The sequence below is a fragment of the Chiloscyllium plagiosum genome, chromosome 18 (assembly GCF_004010195.1).
Source record: "Chiloscyllium plagiosum isolate BGI_BamShark_2017 chromosome 18, ASM401019v2, whole genome shotgun sequence".
Lineage (NCBI taxonomy): Eukaryota > Metazoa > Chordata > Chondrichthyes > Orectolobiformes > Hemiscylliidae > Chiloscyllium > Chiloscyllium plagiosum.
In genome coordinates this window covers 16,456,461-16,478,621 of record NC_057727.1, presented here as the reverse complement: position 1 = coordinate 16,478,621, position 22,161 = coordinate 16,456,461, and the positions used below count along the sequence as shown (strand labels likewise).

The 22,161-nt window shown below is 43.3% G+C and overlaps 1 protein-coding gene across 1 annotated transcript in view; it reads left to right on the top strand.

Annotated features, from left to right (window-relative positions):
• The window catches only part of plxnb1b (plexin b1b), a 261,149-nt gene that overhangs the window by 225,352 nt on the left and 13,636 nt on the right, over positions 1-22,161 (top strand). Inside the window, exons 26-33 of the mRNA XM_043707786.1 lie at positions 3,839-4,017; positions 5,861-5,927; positions 8,352-8,498; positions 10,994-11,150; positions 16,267-16,370; positions 18,890-18,974; positions 19,447-19,613; positions 19,846-20,006. Coding sequence (XP_043563721.1) covers positions 3,839-4,017; positions 5,861-5,927; positions 8,352-8,498; positions 10,994-11,150; positions 16,267-16,370; positions 18,890-18,974; positions 19,447-19,613; positions 19,846-20,006 — 1,067 coding nt within the window. The remainder of the gene's footprint in view (positions 1-3,838; positions 4,018-5,860; positions 5,928-8,351; positions 8,499-10,993; positions 11,151-16,266; positions 16,371-18,889; positions 18,975-19,446; positions 19,614-19,845; positions 20,007-22,161) is intronic.

Genomic DNA, 22,161 nt, shown 5'->3' with positions numbered 1-22,161 from the left:
TTCCCACTTTCTCCTGTGAAGGCCTTTAAAATTTAAAAATGCATCTAACTTTCTCGAACATGGTCTAGCCTCCACAGCCTTCTGCAGTAGTGAATTCCACAGGTTCACTACCCTTCGGAGTGAAAAAGTCCTAAATGGTCTGTCCCGAGACAGTGTCCCCTGTTCTCGACTCCCCAAACAAGGGAAACGTCTCCCATGCATTTAGTTTGGCCAGCCCTGTTAAAATTGTATATGTTTCAATTGAATACCCTCTGATGCTCTTAAGTCGGAGTGAATGTAGGTCCAGTCGAATTAATAGAGTCACAGAGATGTACAGCATGGAAACAGACCCTTCGATCCAACCCGTCCATGCTGACCAGATATCCCAACCCAATATAATTCCACCTGCCAGCACCTGACCCATATTCCTCCAAACCCTTCATATTCATATACCCATCCAAATGCTGCTTAAATGTTGCAATTGTATCAGCCTCCACCACTTCCTCTGGCAGTTCATTCCATACACATACCACACTCTGTGTGAAAAAGTTGCTCCTTAGGTCTATCTTTCCTCTCTCACCCTAAACCTATGCCCTCTAGTTCTGGACTCCCCGACCCCAGGGAAAAGACCTTGTCTATTTGACCTATACATGCCCCTCATGATTTTGTAAACCTCTATAAGGTCACCCTTCAGCCTCCAACGCTCCAGGGAAAACAGCCCCAGCCTGTTCAGCCTCTCCCTGTAGCTCAAATCCTCCAACCCTGGCAACATCCTTGTAAATCCTTTCTGAACCCTTTCAAGTTTCACAACATCTTTCCGATAGGAAGGAGACCAGAATTGCACACAATATTCCAACAGTGGCCTAACCAATGTCCTGTACAGCCGCAACATGATCTACCAACTCCTGTACTCACTACTCTGACCAATAAAGGAAAGCATACCAAATGCCACCTTCACTACCCTTAAGTACCTACTTACCATTAAGTAGGTAAAAACAATGACTGCAGGTGTTGTAAAGAGAGGAGGAAAACTTCAAGGCTTACCATTAAGTGTATAAGTCCTACTAAGACTTGTTTTCCCAAAATGCAGTACCTCGCATTTATCTGAATTAAACTCCATCTGCCACATCTCAACCCATTGGCCCATCTGGTCAAGATCCTGTTGTAATCTGAGGTAACCTTCTTCGCTGTCCACTACACCTCCAATTTTGGTGTCATCTACAAACTTACTAACTGTACCTCTTATGCTTGCATCCAAATCATTTATGTAAATGACAAAAAGTAGAGGACCCAGCACCAATTTTTGTGGCACTCTACTGGTCACAGGCCTCCAGACTGAAAAACAACCCTCCACCACTACCCTCTGTCTTCTACCTTTGAGCCAGTTCTGTATTCAAATGGCTAGCTCTCTCTGTATTCTGTGAGTTCTAACCTTGCTAATCAGTCTCCCATGGGGAACTTTTGTCCCCTTGTAGGGCAATCCTACCATCTCCTTACCTCCAACCGCAACCCCCCCCCGCCACCGCAACCTCTGGTAGGTGTGTCTTTAGTCTCTTCTGCACTCCTTCTGTAGCAAGTATACTTTATTAAGTAGGGAGACAACATCTGCACACAGTGGTCCAGGTATGATATCACCTCGGGCCTGGTTAACTGCAGTAAAGCATCCCTACTTCTGAACACAAATCCTGTTCCAATGAGGGTCAATATACCATTTGTGTCCTAATTGCTTGCTGCACCTGCCTAATTTTGTTCACTGATGCACAAGGACACCTTATTCATCCACAATTGTAGTGCCTGACAGGAATGACCAATTGTTGTAATTCATGTACATGTCCTTTAAATATGAGTCATCCATCATTAACCCTTTAAGTGAGGTTCCTAATCCATCCTTGCGAATTCATCCTTATAGCCTAATGGTTCTCTTTAGTTAGAATGAGCTGCCAGGAAGTGGTGGTGGCTGGTACAAATAGAACATTTAAAAGGCATCTGGATGGATATATGAATAGGAAGGATTTAGAGGGATATGGGTCAAGTGCTGTCAGATGGGACTAGATTAATTGAGGATATCTGGTCGGTGTGGACAAGTTACACTGAAGGGTCTGTTTCTGTGCTGTATGACTCTGACTCTATGACTTAAACCTGGGTCTCGGCTCAGAGGTAGGGACTCCACTACAATGCAACAAGAGCCTAAAAACTACTCCTTTTCATTTCCATGCACAAATGAATGATTTTTTCTTCCATCATCTGTGGTATTTTCCACCTTTGTCCACTGCCTATTAAGGAGAGTTCAGTGACACCAAAGGTGAGGGAAAGGTTGGGAGAGAAGGCGGGATTCCATCAAAATGGAGTTGGAGGGGACAAAACACCAGTCCTCCTTGTTCCTAAGATTTGGGCCATAGACTTCCATTGGATCTTTCCACACTAATAATGCCATTGTCTCCTGCAGTAATGGCTGATCAGGAGAATCTCCCATTCTTATCACCTGCTGTCAGGCATATTAGAAGGATTTACAGGCCAACCATGAACCTTCCTTACAAACACCCCTTTTGTGGCCAACAAGTCCTAGTGGGGCTTGGACCCAGAGTTTCTGGTGCAGAGGTAGGAACACTATCATTAAGCCACAAGGGCCTCATTGAAAATCAACTCATTTCTTTGTTTTCTCATCTGCACATCTCTGGAGTAGGTGGGACTTGAACCTGGGCCGCCTGGTACAGAAGTAGGGACATGACCATTGCGTCACAAGAATCCTCTGAAACCAGTCATTTGGTTTTCCCCTGTCACCATATCCCCTATTAGTTTGTTATCCATCCATTAACCACCACCAGTAAATTAACTGTGTTTCCAAACTGAATAATTAATGTGCAAAGCCTGTTAAAGGCCAAGCAATACATTGAAGGTGAGGGAGAGAGGGAGGGGACTAAATCAAAATAGAGTTAGAAAGGGGGAACCCCCAACATTTAGATATGTGTTCCAATAGGAAGGGCTTGGAGGGCAGGGTCCTGGCAGGTGGGACTAGAATGGGTTGGGATATCTGGTCGGCATGGACGAGTTGGACCGAAGGGTCTGTTTCCGTGCTGTATATCTCTATGACTGTATGAGCATCAGCTGTTCTTGCTTGTCTCTGATGTGTGTCCTGGTTCATTCTCCTCATTTGCAACATTGTCAACATTACTGGACTGTTACTGTGCAGGCCAATACAGAGTGTTGAGGGTCAATTTCCATTAAAGGAACTTGCTCCAGCTACTTGTAAGTGAGCTGACTCCATGGAATACAAGGTATTAGCAGCCAACCTAATTTGTAATAGCTGTGTTTGAATTAGTATGTCGTCTTAAGTTCAAAACAGAGTTTGAGTGGGGAGTGTGCTTTTACAAAAAATGCAAATGTGATAGAACACTTATCACAATTACCTCCAGCCTTTTTCAAAAATATTTATCGACCAGTTTCCATTTCCCAAGATTATTGAGTCGCCACTTTTATGTTGGAAGGCTGTGCAACATATCTTGGGTAGATATGTCCAATATATATCTTCTTTCAGGAGAGTTTCCATTTGTTTGTCTGTAGTCTGGAGACCGAGTTTGACGGAACTGCTGTTCCGGTTAAAAGAGAGCACCGGAAGCAAATGGAAGGTGACAAACCATTGGGGAAAACAATCCCAGCCTAACCAGTCTCTCCTCAACTGAGACTTTTCATTCCAGGTAACATCCCGTCATAAAACATTTTTATAAAATCACGACAGTGTAGAAACAGGCCATTCGGCCCAACAAGTCCACACCAACCCTCTGAAGAATATCCCATCCAGACCCATTTGATGTTATCTTTTTAAAAACTTGTTCAAGGTTTTTTTGTCTCTCTGTATCAGTTTATACACACGCTGGAGAGCCAACGGACGTTTTCCCCACGGGATCGTGCGTATGTGGCGTCGCTGTTGACTGTCTCATTGCATGGGAAGCTGGAGTATTATACAGACATCTTGAAAACGCTGCTGAATGATCTGGTGGAGCAGAACGTTGCCAAGAACCCGAAATTGATGCTGCGCAGGTAGAGAATGAGTGAGCCTGGGTTCTGGTGTTTAACAGGGCATTTCACCAAGGGTTAAATGCCGGTATTACTTCTACAATAGCTTAATCATGCTTCCTTTGTAAATCCAGGGGCACTGGTGACCCAGTGTACAAACTGACTGTGTCTCACTTGGAATGGTGTAGTGTATCCACATTAGGGAAATAGGACTCTTGGCTTCAGTCACTTGAGTAAGGGAATTGTGAGTGGGTGTGTCTTCCAGAAAGTACATCCTATTTGAGGGGAAGGATCAGATTCACCTTGTAGTAGTTCTTTCCATTGAGTAATTTTATAAAGTTGAAAGTGAAGAGTCTCAGTTTTTAGGAGAAGAGCCAAGAAATCAGATGGACAATGGAATTGGCATAAACCTTTCAGCAAGGATCAGTCCTTTTCTTAAAGGAAACCTTCCACAACCTGCAAACAGTGAAATGTATGAAATTGATAAATAATGTTGGAATGTGAGATTATTGAATATATTCAATAATTGCTATAACCATCCAATGTACACAGGAAAAATTGGTTTATGTGTAGAATCTTTTAGTAGTTCATCTACATGTAGGAAATAATCTACTGGTGTACATGGTCATAAATGTGCTGTTTATGAATGAGGAAGGATTTTGGTGTTTGCAATAAAATGGAAACACAGTGGAATTAGGTGAGATAACAGAGTGAGAATAAGGGCTGAATGTGGGGGTAAAAAGCTTATCTCTGTCCTGCTGGATGCATGGGTTCCTTACCTCTGATTCAGCTTCTGAGGGCAGGAGATGAATGCAATTAGAAGTTAGGGAGCAGAGTTTGTGGCAGGGGCCAAAATCTATTGCGCCTGTCATCTCAGTAGTTAGTTTGAAGAAATTGCTACTTATCTGATACTTGATGTCAGACATGTGACAATCTGAGGCAGAACTGGGTTGAGAGAACTGATGGTGAGAAAGAGCTGGCTGTTGTCATCACACCTACAAATATAATTAATAGCGTAAGTCATGACTCCGTAACACTTGAAATGCATTAGGTGTTTGTATTGGACCAATGTAATCTTTTCTTTTTCAATTTATTCCTGCTGTAATTGTTCCCACATTATTGCGAGGCAGAGCAAGTAGGCGGTCAAACAGCAGTAAAGGTATATGACATAAGGGAAAGTTATACAGAGTGACCAAACTAACAAATTAGTCATAGTGCTCAAAAGACCACAGGAATCTTTCTGCATCAGAGAGTTACAATTTATTATGTATAGTGTAAGTGATGGCACTCTGTAAACATGTGGCTCAAGGTGAGGTGGAAGTCCTCCATGGAGACATTACAATATTACACCACTCAATGGTGTAATTTCACATCATACTATGACTGTCTAACCACCTGAGCTTTACTCTCTGAATTTTCTGGGAAAATGTGGGAATTCCATGCTCTAAATATAAAATCATGGCTGTCAAATTGGGTGCCAACTTATTAAGCTGAAGCCATGTTCCTCCTTTCAGTGCAAGCCTAGTGAAGTAACTGCCCAGAGGCCAGTATCCTGCCACCCTTTCTTTACATGTACACAGTACACTGGCTGTGGCCAGCCAGCTCTGAGGCAGTCCCTAAAGTGAGGAGATTCCAGAATCCTCTGTTTATATCAGTCAGCCAGGGCTCCCTGATTGGCCCCGGTTCACGATCTCAGTAACTAAGATCCACGTGGTTCCAATCACTGCACCAAGCAAAATGCTATCTAACAGTCATCCTCTCCCAGTATTCACTACTAAACACATGATATGATATGTTTTGATTTTGTTTTTTTTGAAAAAGAAGTCAGGATTGAAAATAAATCTGAAATAATTTTACTGTGTTCCAGAACAGAAACAGTGGTGGAGAAGTTGCTGACTAATTGGATGTCGATCTGTCTATACACATTCCTCAGGGTAGGTATACTTTTCAGTGAAGAAGGTAATTCGTATATCTTGTTTGGCATGCAGTACACTATCTATTATACTGGCATTGAATTGTACTCGACTGCTACGTGGTAAACCTCTTGTTTGTTTTCTTCCCTATAGTGTTGCAGTTTAAAAAAAAAATCTGCTAATGACATGTTATTCCAATAACTACGGCCATAACATTTTTTTTGATTGTTTGGCTGGAGAAATTGCGAATGCAAACTTCTGTCCCATTGTATGATGGTGCATTATGTGTACGCAATCCACAAGTTCCAGTATATTATTTAATGCTACAAACAGGTGTAGTTTTAGACTTGTAATGTTAAAATTTGCCAATAAACCAACTTTTAAAGTATTATTAGAATAAAAAGTGTTATTAGTTAGACGGTGTGTTCCGGGTCCAGGTTCCAAACTACTGCTAGCATTTTGAAATAGTGGCCACATGAGAATCTGAACAAGCAGAACAATCGCACTGAATTGTATTAGAGGAGAGAGACCAGCTTTAAATTGGGGTTATCTGGGAAATTGTCAGAACTAGATGGAGAGGAAGAGACAGAATCTGGTTGATGAGGCTCAGCACTGCAGAATCCACACCCAAATCACCAAAAACAATTGACAACCGGGCAAGAGAATGAGGACTGTACTGTCCAATATATCTGCATCTTTGTTGGTCAGGTATTCCAGTTGTGTTGATTTGTGCAGGTTTGTTTAGAATCAGCTTTTTAGATGTAGGTTTGCTCACTGAGCTGGAAGGTTCATTTCCAGACGTTTCATCACCCTACTAGGTAACATCTTCAGTGGGCCCCCAGGTGAAGCACTGTTCATGATTCCTGCTTTCTATTTATATGTTTGGGTTTCTTTGGGTCAGTGAAGTCATTTCCTGTGGTGATGTCATTTCCTGTTCTTTTTCTCAGGGGTGGTAGATGGGGTCTAACTCCATATGTTTGTTGATAGAGTTCCCGTTGGAATGCCATGCTTCTAGGAATTCTCGTGCGTGTCTTGTTTCGCTCGTCCTAGGATGGATGTGTTGTCCCAGTCAAAGTGGTGTCCTTCCTCATCTGTATGTAAGGGTACTAGTGAGAGAGGGTTATGTCGTTTTGTGGTTAGTTGATGTTAATGTATCCTGGTGGCTAGTTTTCTCCCTGTTTGTTCAATGTAGTGTTTGTTATAGTTCTTGCACAGTATTTTGTAAATTACATTAGTTTTGCTTCTTGTCTGTATACAGTCTTTGAAGTTCATTAGCTGCTGTTTTAGTGTGTTGGTTGGTTTGTGTGCTAACATGATGCCCAAATGAAGCTGCATCAGAACATTATTTCAACGAGCTGACACAACACGAGTTGCAGCACAGAGGAACTATGCAGAGCAGAGGAAAGTCACCTATACAGTCTATTCTCAGGAACAAACCCAAACAAGCAGGCAAAACGTGTCAAGAAACCCTAGCCACCCTCCCCTATATCAAAGACATCTCGGAAATGACTGCCAGACTACTCAGACCCCTTGGCATCATGGTAGCCCACAAACCCACCAACACATTAAAACAGCAGGTAATGAACTTCAAAGACCCTATACAGACAAGAAGCAAAACTAATGTCATTTACAAAATACCATGCAAGAACTGTAACAAACACTACATTGGACAAACAGGCAGAAAACTAGCCACCAGGATACATGAACATTAACTAGCCACAAAACGACATGACCTTCTCTTACTATTATCCTTACATACAGATGAAGAAGGACACCACTTCGACTGGGACAACACATCCATCCTAGGACAAGCCAAACAGACATGCATGAGAATTCCTAGAAGCATAGCTTTCCAACAGGAACTCTATCAATAAACATATGGAGTTAGACCCTATCTACCATCCCTGAGAAAAAGAACAGGAAATGAAATCACCACAGGAAATGACATCACCGACCTAAAGAAACCCAAACATATAAATAGAAAGCAGGAATCATGAACAGTGCTTCGCCTGGAGATCCACTGAAGATGTTACCTAGTAGGGTGTCGAAACGTCTGGAAATGAACCTTCCAGCTCAGTGATCAAACCGACATCCAGAACCTCAAACTGAGCTACAAATCTTCTCAAAACTCGCTGTGAGCTTTTTAAGTTCCCAAGTCAACATTCAGGATTTACTTGCTATCCTAGTTGGAGGAGCTCTCCTCATGGTTCAAAAACACCTACTTGAATGTTCTTTAAGATCCAGTCAGAGCAGTGCTACCAGAAATAACTTTACTACTGGGATGAAACTGCCAAGCTTATAGCTGTTATGTCCTAATTCTTTTCCAAAAGTAGTCAATGTTAGCCCAGAAGGGTCAATGACCCATGACGTTAACCAAAGTTTAAGCAAAATTTATGGATGTGAATACTTTGTATATCTGATAAATGTCAATTAACCTGTCTCTAGGATTCAGCAGGGGAATCGCTCTACATGCTATTCCGAGCAATCAAACACCAAGTGGATAAAGGACCTGTTGATGCTGTGTCAGGAAAGGCCAAGTATACTCTTAATGACAACAGACTACTCCGAGAGGACGTGGAATACCGCACATTGGTAAATCTCCCAAAGCACAATGGTCTTAGCTTCAAGTAAATGAAACCATCAGCAGTTCCAGTCACAGCCCTGAATCCAACTCCCTACTGAGATTCCAGAGTTTGATCATCGTTTTGTCTTGGGAATTCTGACAATTGTCAGCATCAGCCAAGGGAAAGAAGCAAAACATTGGCCAGAAAATTGCATCTCAAATGTGCCCTCTGCTGGATAAGTGAAAATGCCAAACCAGAGTCAAGATTGGAGTGGTGCTGGAAACATCACAGCAGGTCAAGCAGCATCCGAGGAGCAGGAAAATCGACGTTTCAGGCAGGAGGCAAACATCCATTTTTCCTGCTCCTCGGATGCTGCCTGACGTGCTGTGATTTTCCAGCACCACTCCGATCTTGACTCTAATTTCCAGCATCTGCAGTCCTCAATTTTGCCAAAATGCCAAACCAGCCTATTTCATTTTGTCGGAGCAAATTACAGCAGATACTGAAATCTGTGCTGAAAACATCAAATGCTGGAGATCACAGCGGGTCAGGCAGCATCCATGACAAGAGAGTGAGCTAACATTTCAAGTCTCAGTGACTCTTCATCAGGGCTGAAGTGAAGTGTAGAGAGGGCAGCATTTATGCTATGGATGGTGTGGGGGTAGTAGGTGTAGGGTGTTGATAGAGTAAAGATATTGATAGTTCAAATTAAGTGATTAGAATGTGAGACTAGCAGAACAATGGTGTGTCTAACTGCCAGATTAGAAAGAACAGACGGTCCCAATGGAGTGTGGGGAAGGGAGAGAGGATGTGGTAACAGAGAATGTATAAGCTAAAAGGGAAGAAATGGGACAATGTTCCAAAACAGCGCTGCTGACATGGTTTGCTTCTTCCATGACTGTGGTTTCCCACCCATTATGATTGACAGAGCCCTCAACCACATCCAACCTATCACCTGTGATTCTGCCCTTGCCCCTTCCCAACGCTCTCAGCAGCGGGATTGGGTTCCCCTTGTCCTCACTTTTCATCCCACCTGCCTCTGTGTTCAAAGGATCATTCTCTGCCGTTTCAGATAACTCCAGCAGAATGCCACCACCAAACACATCTTCCCCTCACTCCCTCTGTCTGCATTTTGTAGGGAACATTTCCTCCTAGACACCCTAGTCCATTCCACAACCACCAACACCACCCTCACTTTCTCATATAACTGCAGAAGGTGCAATACCTGTCCTTCACCTCCTCCCAGCTCACAATCCAAGGGCCTAAACAGTCCTTCCAGGTGAAGCAACATTTCACCTGTACCACCTCCAATCCTGTGCATTGTATTTCTTGCACCCAATGTGGCCTACTCTACGTTGGCGAAAACAAACATAGACTGGTTTGTGGAACACCTCCAGTTTGTGTGCAAACAAGACCCAGACCTTCCTGTAGCTTGTCATTTTAACCCAGCGTCCTGCTCACATGCCCGCATGTGTCTCCTTGCCATGCTGCCGTGTTCCAGTCAATCACAGCGCAAGCTAGAACAGTATCTTATCTTCAAACTAGACGCTTTCCAGCCTTCTGGAATATTGAGTTCAACAGCTTCAAATTGTGAACCAACTCCCATTTTTTTCCCTTTCCTTTAGCTTTACTTGTTACATTCTCTGTCACCATGTCCTCCCTCCCCAACCCCAGTGGGACTGTCTGCTCTTCCCAGTCTGGCAGGTGGCGACACCATTGTTCTGCCATTCTCACATTCCGATCACTTAATCTGAACTGGCAACATCTTTTCTCCATCAGCGCCCTACACCCACAACCCCCACCCCATCTGTAGCATAAATGCTGTCCCCTCCAAGCTTCACTTCAACTCCGATGAAGAATCATCTAGACTTGAAACGCTACTTGCTCTCTCTCTACAAATGCTGTCTGACCTACCGTGATCTCCAGCATTTGTTCTTTCATTTTGTCCCGTTTTAGAGATTTTATGTAAATGCAACACTGATTGCACACTGTCAAGATTGGGGATGTGTTATTATTGTGCAAGGTTTACTAATTTTATTTGTTTGTCTCGTGAAGCAGTGCTTCCGAGAAAGTGAGGACTGCAGATGCTGGAGAGACAGAGTCAAAAATGTGGCACTGGAAAAACCAGCAGGTCGGGTAGCATCCGAGGAGCAGTAGAATCGATGTTTCAGGCATATGCTCTTCATCAGAAATGACTCTGCTGCTACTTGGATGCTGCCTGAACTGCTGTGTTTTTCCAGCGCCATACTTTCCAAGTCTTGAAGCAGTGCATAGGCTGTGTTGAGTGGAAAGGAGATTCAAACCAGACATCTTAAATCGTCCTCACCGGAATTTTACAGAATGAGCCATTGTCTTATTCCTTATTCTTTACTTGATTTGATGATGTTAATGACAGGCATCAGCTAAACTTGTAACACTATATGAGCGGCTATGTCAAAACTCCTGATGGAGGTGTTTGGATCTGGCATGTATCATCCTGTTTTCTCAAAATAATTTTTGTGATCCCCTCCATCCTCTGCACAGACCCTCAATGTCCTGGTGCAAGGTGAGGATGTACAACCCTCGCCTGTGAAAGTTTTGGATTGTGACACTATCACCCAAGTCAAGGAGAAAATCATCGATCAGATCTACAAAGGAGTGACCTACTCACTTCGACCCCATGTGGAAACACTCGACCTGGGTACGTCTTGTGGAATTTCTAAAGAGGTAACACCTATATAAGGAGAAAGTGAGGGCTGGAGATCAGATTCGAGAGGGTAGTGCTGGAAAAGCACAGCAGGCCAGGCAGCATCTGAGGAGCAGGAGAATCGACGTTTCGGGCATAAGCCCTTCACCAGGAACGACTGATGAAGGGCTTATGCCCGAAACGTTGAATCTCCTGAGCCTCGGATGCTGCCTGGCCTGTTGTGCTTTTCCAGCACCACACTCTCGCATCTATATATAAGTTTTACAACAATGAGAGGGCAGTTGTGGTGTCCCTACCTCTAAGCCAAGAAGCCTGGGTTCAAGTCCCACCTGTTCCAGAGGTGAGTAATGACATACCTAAACAGGTTGCTTTGAAAATATCTACCAGTAACGGTAATGAGAAGAGCCTTTGTAGAGCTTTTGTGATATGGGGTGTGTGTGCTCCCTCTGGGATTGAGGGTTCCATTTTCCTTGGTTTCAAGTCTCACCTGCCCCAGACGTGTGTTGTCATATAGCAAGACAGGTTGATATTTTAAATAAGTCTGATGTGGTGTCTGGGACCCCACTTGTGGTTGGGGTCATGTGCTGCCATGAACCCTCCTTGTTATTACAAGTCTTGGGCTGCTCCGTAGTCTACGGTGGGGGAAGAGCCCCATGAATAAATACAGGTCATTCTGCTATAATGCACATTTTGTTAACATGAATTCATGATAAAACGATTGACAATCGGGGACACTGTTTCTAAAGCACGAAGTTTTAAAATGTGTATTGGCTATAACGTGATTCCGGCCCCATTAGTTTAAATGGTGCCGTTATTACACGATTTTCTTATAACACGGGGTTGCATGAGAACAGAACTACTGCGTTATAGCAGAACCGACCTTGTAAGTGATAAGCAGATGAGGCTCTTGTTCCAGGTGCAGTTTAGTACATCTTAGTAACTCTATACAATTTGCATAACTCTCGGGCATATTAGCTATTACTAACAAGATGGTAGTAGGTAAGATGTGTATGACCCCATGAGGCAACAATTCCAACAAACTCACAGTCTGATGCTGCACTAGTGGCTGTAATATACTTAAGGCATTGGCAGCATATTAAATTAATAATACATTGCACTTTTGATTGGGTTTCAGATTCTGAAAGTGCACCACTTTTTGCTTTGGAATGTAACCCAGATTGTAAAGGGTCCAAGCTCTTAGGGATGAAGCTTCATTCTTGAATAACGTGCAAATGTCTGAATTAGGAGCAAGAATAAGCAATGTTCTCTCTAAGTCCAGCATGTGTGCAGCTGCTGAGGGGCTCCAGGATCAGTGTGCTGACACCATTCATGGCATTGACTTCTTGTTCCGGAAAACACTGCTGCGGATGGACCCTGGGGTCCACGCAGATGAAAACAAAGTGAACGGGACACTCGGAATTGGCCACTCAGTCCCTCAAATCTGCTCCACCATTCAAAAAGATCGGGAGCTGATGTGATTATTCCCTCAACACCATATTGCCGATTACTCCTACCCACCTGCAGTTGATGCTCAAACGGTTGTTAGTTTTAAATCTGTGATAGATAAATTTTTGTTCAGCAAAGGCATTAAGGGATACGAGCTAAAGGCAAGTACATGGAGCTTGGCCACAGTTCAGCCATGTTCTCAGTGAATTTCGGATCAGGCCTGAGAGGCTGATCATGTGTACTCCCAACAGCCACTGACTCCCTTGTTAGTCACAAATCCGTCTACCTGCCTTAAAAATATTCAGTAGTTGCCTCTGCTGCTCTGTGGGATAGAGAGTTATATATTCTTGACCCTCTGAAAGAAGCATTTCCCCTCACATCTGTCTTTAAATGATGATCTCTTATTTTTAAACTGCCAACGAGTTCTTGTCTGTCCAGAAATGGGATGTTTTTTCAGCATCTATCGTGTCAGTTCTCCTCAGGATGTTACCGAGCTCAAAAGAGAATGCATCTTATTCTTATAAACTCCAATGCGAACAAGCTCAGCCCGTCACACCTTTCCTTATCAGTTAAGTGAATCTTCTCTGAGCTGATTCAAATGTAGTTACATCCTTAATTAACTAAGGAGACCAAAATTGCACGCAGTCTTCCTGATGTGGTCTCATCAGAGCCCTGTACAACTTTAGCAAAACATTGATATCTTTATATTCCATTTCCCTTGCAAGAAATGTCAGCATTCGATTTCACACAACACCAGGTTATAGTTCAGCAAGTTTATTTGGAAGCACTAGCTTTCAGAGCGCTGCACCTTCATTAGGTAGGTAGCTGACAAAGGAGCAGCGCTCTGAAAGCTAGTGCTTCCAAATAAACCTATTGACTATAACCTGGTATAGTGTGATTTTCAACTTTTTCCACCCCAGTCCAACACTCGCACCTCCATATCATATCATCCAATTTGATTTCCTAATCACTTGCTGTAACTGGATACTAATTTTGTGATGAATGTACCAGGATATGTAGATTACTCTATAACTGAGAGCTCTGCAATCTGTCTCCATTGAAGTAACGTATTGCTTTTCTGAACTTCTTGCCGAAGTAGATAAGTTCAGATTTTCCAGTGCCTGCCAAATTTTAGAGGATTCACTGAACCAACATTCCTATTCCAGCAAACACTCCAGATATTGAGTGATATACAGAGTTGAATAAAGAGAAATAGGGGAGGCTTATGACATACCAAGGATCAAAACTGTAGAAGCCCTAGAGGAGCATAGAATGTACAAGGGGAAACTTAGAAGGAAATTAGGAGAACAAAAGGGGTGCATGAAAGGATAATGGCAGGTAAAATAAAGGAAAATCATAAGTTATTTTACATGTACATTGAGGGTATAAGGTTAACTCAGAAAAGCGTAGCACCCATTAGGAACACAGTTGCAATTTGTGTGTGAAGCTGGACGATGTATTTAGGGGTCTAAATTAATACTTTGTGATGGTGTTCACTAGTGAGAGGTTTAATGTGAGTACTGAAATCAGGGAGAAGGGCTGTGATTATAGTGAAAGAAATTAGCAGAAACACCGAGGAGTTTCTGAGGGTCTGGTAAGCTTAAAACTAGATAACTAACCAGCCCAGATGAAATGTAGGAGAATTGATGCTTTGGGAAAGAGTCCTTCATCAGAAAATTCTTGTGTGAAGTGTCGATTCTCCTGCTGTCGGACCTGCTGTGCGTTTCCAGCATCACACTCTTGACTCTGATCTCCAGCATCTGCAGTCCTCACTTGCTCCCAGATGAAATGTATCCCAGTCTGTTGAGTGAGGTAAGGGAGGAAATAGCAGGGGCATTGGCAATAACTTCCAATTCCTCTTGGGCTGGAGGAGAGATGCCAGAGGACTGGAGGACAGCCAGTGTGGTAAGATTATTCAAGAAGGGAGGAGGGATAAAGTAGGAAACTACAGGGCAGTCAGTCTAATCTCAGTAGTGGGGAAACTTTTGTAAGCAATTCTGAGGGGCAAACTTAATCTGCACTGGGAGAAGCAGGGATTAATCAAGGAAAGGCAGCATGGTTTTGTTCAGGGGAGGTCATGTCTGACCAACATGATTGAATTTTTCAAGGAGATGACTGGGTGCGAGATGAGGGCAATACACTTGATCTAGTCTGCTTGGACTTCAACAAGGCTTTTGATAAAAAGGCCCCACGTGGGAAACTGATAGGGAAGATAAGAGCCCACGGGACCCAAGGAAATTTGGCTGAGTGACAGGAAGCAGAAGGGGATCGTCAAGAGATGTCACAAAAACTTCCTGCCACTCAGCCAAATTTCCTTGGATACCATTAGTGTTGGGGGCCGTTGCTGTTTGTGCATATAAATGACTTGGACTTGTATGTGGGAAGGTTGATAGGGAACTTCATGGATGATATGAAATTGGTGGGGTGGTAAATAGTGAGGAGAGCACCCTTGGATTACAAAGGATCTAGATGGGGATGATCAGTGGCAAATGGAATTCAATCTGGACAAGTGTGAGATGATACACTTGGACAGCACAAACAAGGTAAGGGAAAACACAGTGAATGGGTGGCCCCCAGATGCACCCAGCATCACAGGGACCGAGGCATACATGTCCTTTGGTCCCTTAGGTAGCAGTGCAGGTGGATAAAGTGGTTAAGAAGGCATACAGAATACATGCAGTTATTAGCCGAGACGGAGAGTTTAAGAGTAGGAGATTATGCTGAAACTGTATAAAATGTTGGTTAGGCCACAGCTAGAGTATTAGGTGCCATTCTGGAATCCATACTGTAGCAGGGATGCGATAGCACTGGAGAGAGAGCAGAGGAGATTTACCAGGATGTTGCCTGAGCTGGAGGGAGTTTTAAGTGTGAAGAGAGATTGAGTAGGCAGGGGACACTGAGTGGGGACTTGTTTGAGACGTATAAAATCCTGAGAGACATAAACAGTGGGGTAGCCAGCAAGGAACGTCTTCCCATGGTGGCAGGATCAGTAACCAGGGGGCATGGACTTGAGGTAGGGGGCTGGAGGTTTAGAGGGGATGTGAAGAATTTGTTTTTCACCCAGAAGGTGGTAGGAGTGTGGAACTCACTGCCTGTATGGTAGTAGAGGCAAAAACCCTCATAACATTGAAGAAGTTTTTAGATGGGCACTTGTGATGCCAAAGCATACAAGGCTATGGACAAGTATGAATGGGTCAAAGGGCTTTTTTTTTGTGCTGACCTCTGTGACCCTATGATGTTGCACTTTGTTGAAATGTCTTCTGGAAATCCCAATGACACCGTAATAGCCTGTTTCCCATTATCCATATTGCTTGCAACTTTCTCAAAAATCATCTTCAATCTGTATTGGATGGAGAAGTTAACAGCTTGTTTTTGGACTATTAGAATTTGGAAGCTCCAGCAATTTTGAGGATTGGGAAGCACATGCTTTCTAATTGGAGCAGAGTATGATGTAACTCTTTTGAGAATGGAGGAAGCTGCCTTGTGTGTGGTTATAATGGGAGTAGGAAGGTTCAACTCAACTTGCTGATTAGGATTGGAAAATCATAACTGCTTTGGAAACAAATATTACTCCTGATGTGCTGGGAATGTGAAAGTCATGCTAAATTGTGTTGAGTTTTTTGAAGCTTTCCTTATTTTAATTAATTATGTTGTGCAAAATTAGAATGGAGATCTGGGTTGGCTGGACATCTTATCCTTTCTGATGAAGACTTGACCTCCGTTCTCCAGGGAAACTGGAAGCGTCTGAACACCTTACAGCATTATAAGGTTAGCTTTGAGTTTCTTTGAAAAAGTATTGAAATGATTTGCTCCTCTTTAAAGATGCTAATTGATCTCCTCTGGGATTGGATGCAGGAATCTAGACTAAGCACAATGTTCAAATTGAACAGTGTTAGAAGTCTCAAAGTTAGAGTGCAGATACAACATGCCTCATGACAGACTTGTATAAATGAGAAAAACTGCAGCTCCAAGGGACTTGGAGTTACTTACACACAAAACACAGAAAGCTAGCATATAGTTGCACCAGGTAATCATAGAGTCATAGAGATATACAGCGTGGAAACAGACCCTTCGGTCAGGAAGGCAAATGGAATGTTGTCCCTTATTTCAGGGAGTTAGAGTATAAGAGTAGGGAGTCTTGCTGCAACTGTACAAGGTGCTGGTCAGCACTAGAGCACTGTGAGCACTTTTGGTCCCCTTGTTTAAGAAAACATATCATGTCCTTGGTGGCAATTCACACAAGGTTCATGAGGATGATCCCTGGATTGTTCTATGAGGAAAGCCAGTACGCCATATGCCTTCACCAACCTGGCTTTTATTGGTAGAGGAATTGAGTTCCGGAGTCCTGAGGTCATGATGCAGTTGTATAAGACTCTGGTACGGCCGCATCTGGAATATTGTGTGCAGTTTTGGTCGCCATACTATAGGAAGGATGTGGAGGCATTGGAACGGGTGCAGAGGAGGTTTACCAGGATGTTGCCTGGTATGGAAGGAAAATCGTATGAGGAAAGACTGAGGCACTTGGGGCTGTTTTCACTAGAGAAAAGAAGGTTTAGGGGTGACTTGATTGAGGTGTACAAGATGATTAGGGGGTTAGATAGGGTCGACAGTATGAACCTTTTCCCGCGTATTGAGTCGGGTATTACAAGGGGGCATAGCTTTAAATTAAGGGGGCGTAGATATAGGACTGATGTTAGGGGTAGGTTCTTCACTCAGCGAGTCGTTAGTTCATGGAATGCCCTGCCAGTAACAGTGGTGGACTCTCCCTCTTTATGGACATTTAAGAGGGCATTGGATAGGTATATGGAGGATAGTGGGTTAGTGTAGTTTAGGTGGGCTTGGATCGGCGCAACATCGAGGGCCCAAGGGCCTGTACTGCGCTGTATTCTTCTATGTTCTATGTTCTATGACTCTACTCATCAGAATTTAGAAGAATGAGAGGTCGTCTCATTGAAACATATTGAATTCTTGAGAGTTGACAGGTTAGATGCTGAAAGAATTGTTTTCCCTCTTGGGAGTGTCTTGGAATAGAGGGCATGGTCTCAGAACTAAGGGATGCCAATTAAGACTGAGATGAAGAAGAATTTCTTCTCTGGTTGTTGAGTCTTTGGAATTCCTTGCCACAGAGATCCGTGGGTGCAAGATCCTTGTATTATTTAAGGTGGAGGTAGATAGAGAGGGTTGGCGATAGAGAATTAATGAGTAGAGACATCAACTGCTACAGGAAAAGGACAGAGAAGTAGATAGAGTCATAGAGCCAAATGACCTTCTCCTGTTCCTACTTTTTAATGTCGAAGTGGTTCAGAACGCAAATGGAAATTTTTCATTTAGTAAGGGGAATGGAACATAGAAGTAGAGAAGTTTGTTTATTTATATAAGGAGTACAGTGTACAGTTTTGGACCCATGACCTTAAGAAAAGGTTCACTCAACTGATCATTCAGGATATGGTGGTTATGAAGAAAGGCTGGCCATTACAAGAATGAGGGGTGATCTTTTTGAAACAAACAAAATCTTTATGGAGCTTACTAAGGTGGATGGTGAAAGGATATTTCCCATCAAGAAGAAACTAGAACTATTAGCACAGTTTTAGAAATACGTCAGGGAGGTCTCACATTTGAAATGTAAAGAGATTTGTTTTTTCCCTGAGAGTCATTGGTTTGTGGTGTGGAACAGTCTTCCAAGAGCAGTTGTGGAGTCAGGGTCATTGAGTATTTTTAAGGCTGAGTTAAATAGATTCTTGAGTGACAGGAAGATTGGTGGAATGTGGAATTGAGACTGCATCAGATCAGCTTTGATCTTATCAAATAGCAGAGCAGGCTCAAGGGGCTGAATGGACTCCTGCTCCTAATATGTTTGTCCTTGCATGAGAATATAATTGGGCTCAGATGTGGAGGAGAGTCACGGCACAGCTATATGCTTGGCGATAGCAGGAGCAGAAGCCATGCTGCCTAAATCACCACCTTGATGTGGTAAGCCACCCAAAGTGCCCATTGGCATGATCTTGTAGCAAATCCCAGGAAGCCTGTTTTTTATGCAAAGCAACTTTGATATATATTTACAGTCAGTTAAGGGTGGAGTCTTTCCCTGACACAGATGATGAAGTGTGATGAGAATTGACAAATGCCAGATCTCTGAATTATAGAATTTTCCTTTATTAACCTTTTACTGTGGTAACTGATTAATTGATTGATTGTTTCTGATGCGTCCTTCAGTCTTGTGAGAATTTAACTTCCTGTCTGTACAATTAATAACAATTGTTTTGTTGTCCTGTTTGAAACTCCTTTAGGTTACTGATGGGGCCACAGTTGCTCTTGTCCCACGCCTCAGCAAGCACATTCACCATGAGAATCATGATTTTACTGCAGGAGAGAGTGAGTGAAAAGCTGCTGCTTTGTTATCTGTTAACCATTTAAACACTGGTGTTTAGATCTGGGGAGGAGCAAGATGCGTTTGAAGCAAAGTAATTGACTGTTAGAAACTCGACAGTTGGAATCCAATATCTTCCGCAAGAATTGGCGAGCGAATTGGATTTGAAGACCTTTAGTAAACCAGAATTCTTGAATACTGTATGAGGAGCCTCACTATAGTGGCACATTTGAGATCATAAGGCAATCAAATTCAAATTAATAAATAGGAAAGGAGCATGGTGGCCACTGCAGAGGACTTTGAAATGTAAATAATTCTGCTTAAGCATTTGCAAGTTCTGCATTCATCAAACACTTGCCAGTTTGCTTTTCTTGGGTGTGTCTTGTCTGAAATATATTTAGTCTTGGTTTTTTTTTCTATTTTGCACATGTATCTCTTCCTCCTCCTCCTCCTCCCCCCCTTCTCACACCATTGCAGAGACTCCAATGTTGGAAGATGCAGATGAAGGAGGGATCAAAGTCTGGCACCTGGTCAAAGCCAGTGAAGAACCCGAACTCCCCAAACACAGAAGGGGCAGCCTGCGGGAGCGGGAGCGAGCCAAAGCCATTCCTGAGATCTACCTGACACGATTGCTTTCCATGAAGGTAGGAACCAGCTTGTGTCTAAAAACAAAAGGCAGGGAGAAGATAAAAGATGACGTTGATGTGGCCAGATCAGGTTTCTGATTGAAATACCAACATGTGGCTAGGTCATCACTGTCATTCTAATACTGGCTCACCGACTGCAGTAAAGGCAATTGTGGGAAAAACTATACCAATCACAGTTATCATTGTGAGAGAGACCATTTTGACCTCCTTATCTGGCTATACCTTTCAGGGCACACTGCAGAAGTTTGTAGATGACCTCTTCCAGGTGATTCTCAGCACAAGTCGGCCTGTCCCTCTTGCTGTCAAATATTTTTTCGATCTCCTGGATGAACAAGCAGTACACCATGGGATTACCGATACAGAAACTATTCACATCTGGAAAACAAACAGGTAATTGAGACAGCATAACAATTTGATTTGATGTATTTTTGTCACATATATTGCGATACAGTGAAAGTGTTTTACATGCTCTTAAGGCAGGCTAGATATGTTTGCACTTAATGTCTGTGCAGTTAATTTTACATCTGTTCCGACTTGCCTGCATACAATGTCTTGTAAATATGTAAAGTGTCCCAAGGCATTTCAGAGGCACCAATTGGATAAAAAAATTGACACCAAGCCAAAAGCTTGATCAAAGAGGAAGGTTTGAAGCAGCATCTTAAAGGATGAAAGACAGAGAGATTTGGAGGGAGAATTTGCATGCCTTTCTTGTAGTCTTTATATGTCTATGCCTTTGATGTTTTTTCACTGGGTGAAGTCACTATTTCTGCTGATGTGTTGAATTTTGTTGAATAGGTTATTAATGAGACAGATAAACTCAGAAATGAAAGTCAAGGCTTGATTTTGAAATATAGCTTGATCTCTCTGTCACATTTCTTACAAGTTGAAAGCTACGATAGGGGATTGAATTGTGATATTTACAATGTATCATTGCTGCTCCTAAGGCGCATGCAGCCGTGTTTAACTCGGCCTGGTCCTTTTGAGGCCGTGAGGCCACTAGAGAAACAGAGAAGCCTATTTCAGAGATTAATTACAATTAGTGGAGGCAGTTTGAAGGTTCATTGGCACTTATACCATTTCTTTATAAGTTAGGAGACTAAACTGTAACGGCTGCCTTTCTTTCATGTGACAACTGATGATTACAATAACTGCAAGTGGCTTGTATTTTTATTGTCGATGCTCACAGGTGTGGTTACTCGCAGAAATGAGATAATCATTCACTTCAGTATGTTTCATCATAGAATCCCTACAGTGTAGATAGAGGCCATTTGGCCCATCAAGTCTGCACCAACCCTCTGCTGAGCATCCCACACCCTCCACCACATTATTGCTAACCTAGCCTGCACAACCCTGGACACTACCAGATAATTTAGCATGACCAGGCCCCCTAACCTGCGCATATCTTTGGGCTGTGGAAGAAAACCCACAGAAACACAGGGAGAATGTGCAAACTTCACACAGACAGTTGCCCAAGGGTGGAGTTGAACCCAGGTCCCTAGCACTGTGAGGCAGCAGAGCTAACCACTGAGCCACCTTGTCACTCTCTCAGTTTGTGTCCAGTTTCTTTTGCTTACTCTCTCTTGAGATGTCGCTGACTTGGCCAGTGTGTGTTCCTCACTATAATTTACCCTCAACCTGAGTGGCCTACTGGGACATTCCAAGATGCAATGAAAAGTCAAGCATGTTACTGTGGGTCTGGAGTCACTTGTAGCTGAAAATGTGTTGCTGGAAAAGCGCAGCAGGTCAGGCAGCATCCAGGGAACAGGAGAATCGACGTTTCGGACGTAAGCCCTTCTTCAGCCCATTCCTGAAGAAGGGCTTATGCCCGAAACATCGATTCTCCTGTTCCCTGGATGCTGCCTGACCTGCTGCGCTTTTCCAGCAACACATTTTCAGCTCTGATCTCCAGCATCTGCAGTCCTCACTTTCTCCTGGAGTCACATGTAGGCCAGACTAGGTAAGGATAGCAGATTTCCATGCCTAAAAAAACATCAATCACCCAGGTGGAGTTTTACCCAGGTGACAATCCTTCCTGTCACTGAGGATTGTTTTCAATTCCAGCACCATCCTATGGGATTTGAACCTGTGCGTCCAGACCATTGGCTTGGGCTTGTGGATTGCTAGGCTGGTGACATTCCCACAACATCACGATCTCCCATGTGCAACCCTTTACCACCTGCATCTTGAGGAGTAGCTTACCATGGGGATTATTGGTTTTGCAGATTGTTTTGTACAACTGCATGGTCAAAATCCCATTTTACTGCAGTCCTGGTCAAACGGTATCCTCCGCCAGCAATGACCTTCAGATAGGGAACCTACCATGGACCTCTTGCCCAAGTAGATGGGCTAGGAGGAGAAAGTGAGGTCTGCAGATGCTGGAGATCAGAGCTGAAAATGTGTTGCTGGAAAAGCGCAGCCGGTCAGGCAGCATCCAGGGAACAGGAGAATCGACGTTTCGGGCATAAGCCCTTCTTCAGGAATGAGGAAAGTTTGTCCAGCAGGCTAAGATAAAAGGTAGGGAGGAGGGACTTGGGGGAGGGGCGTC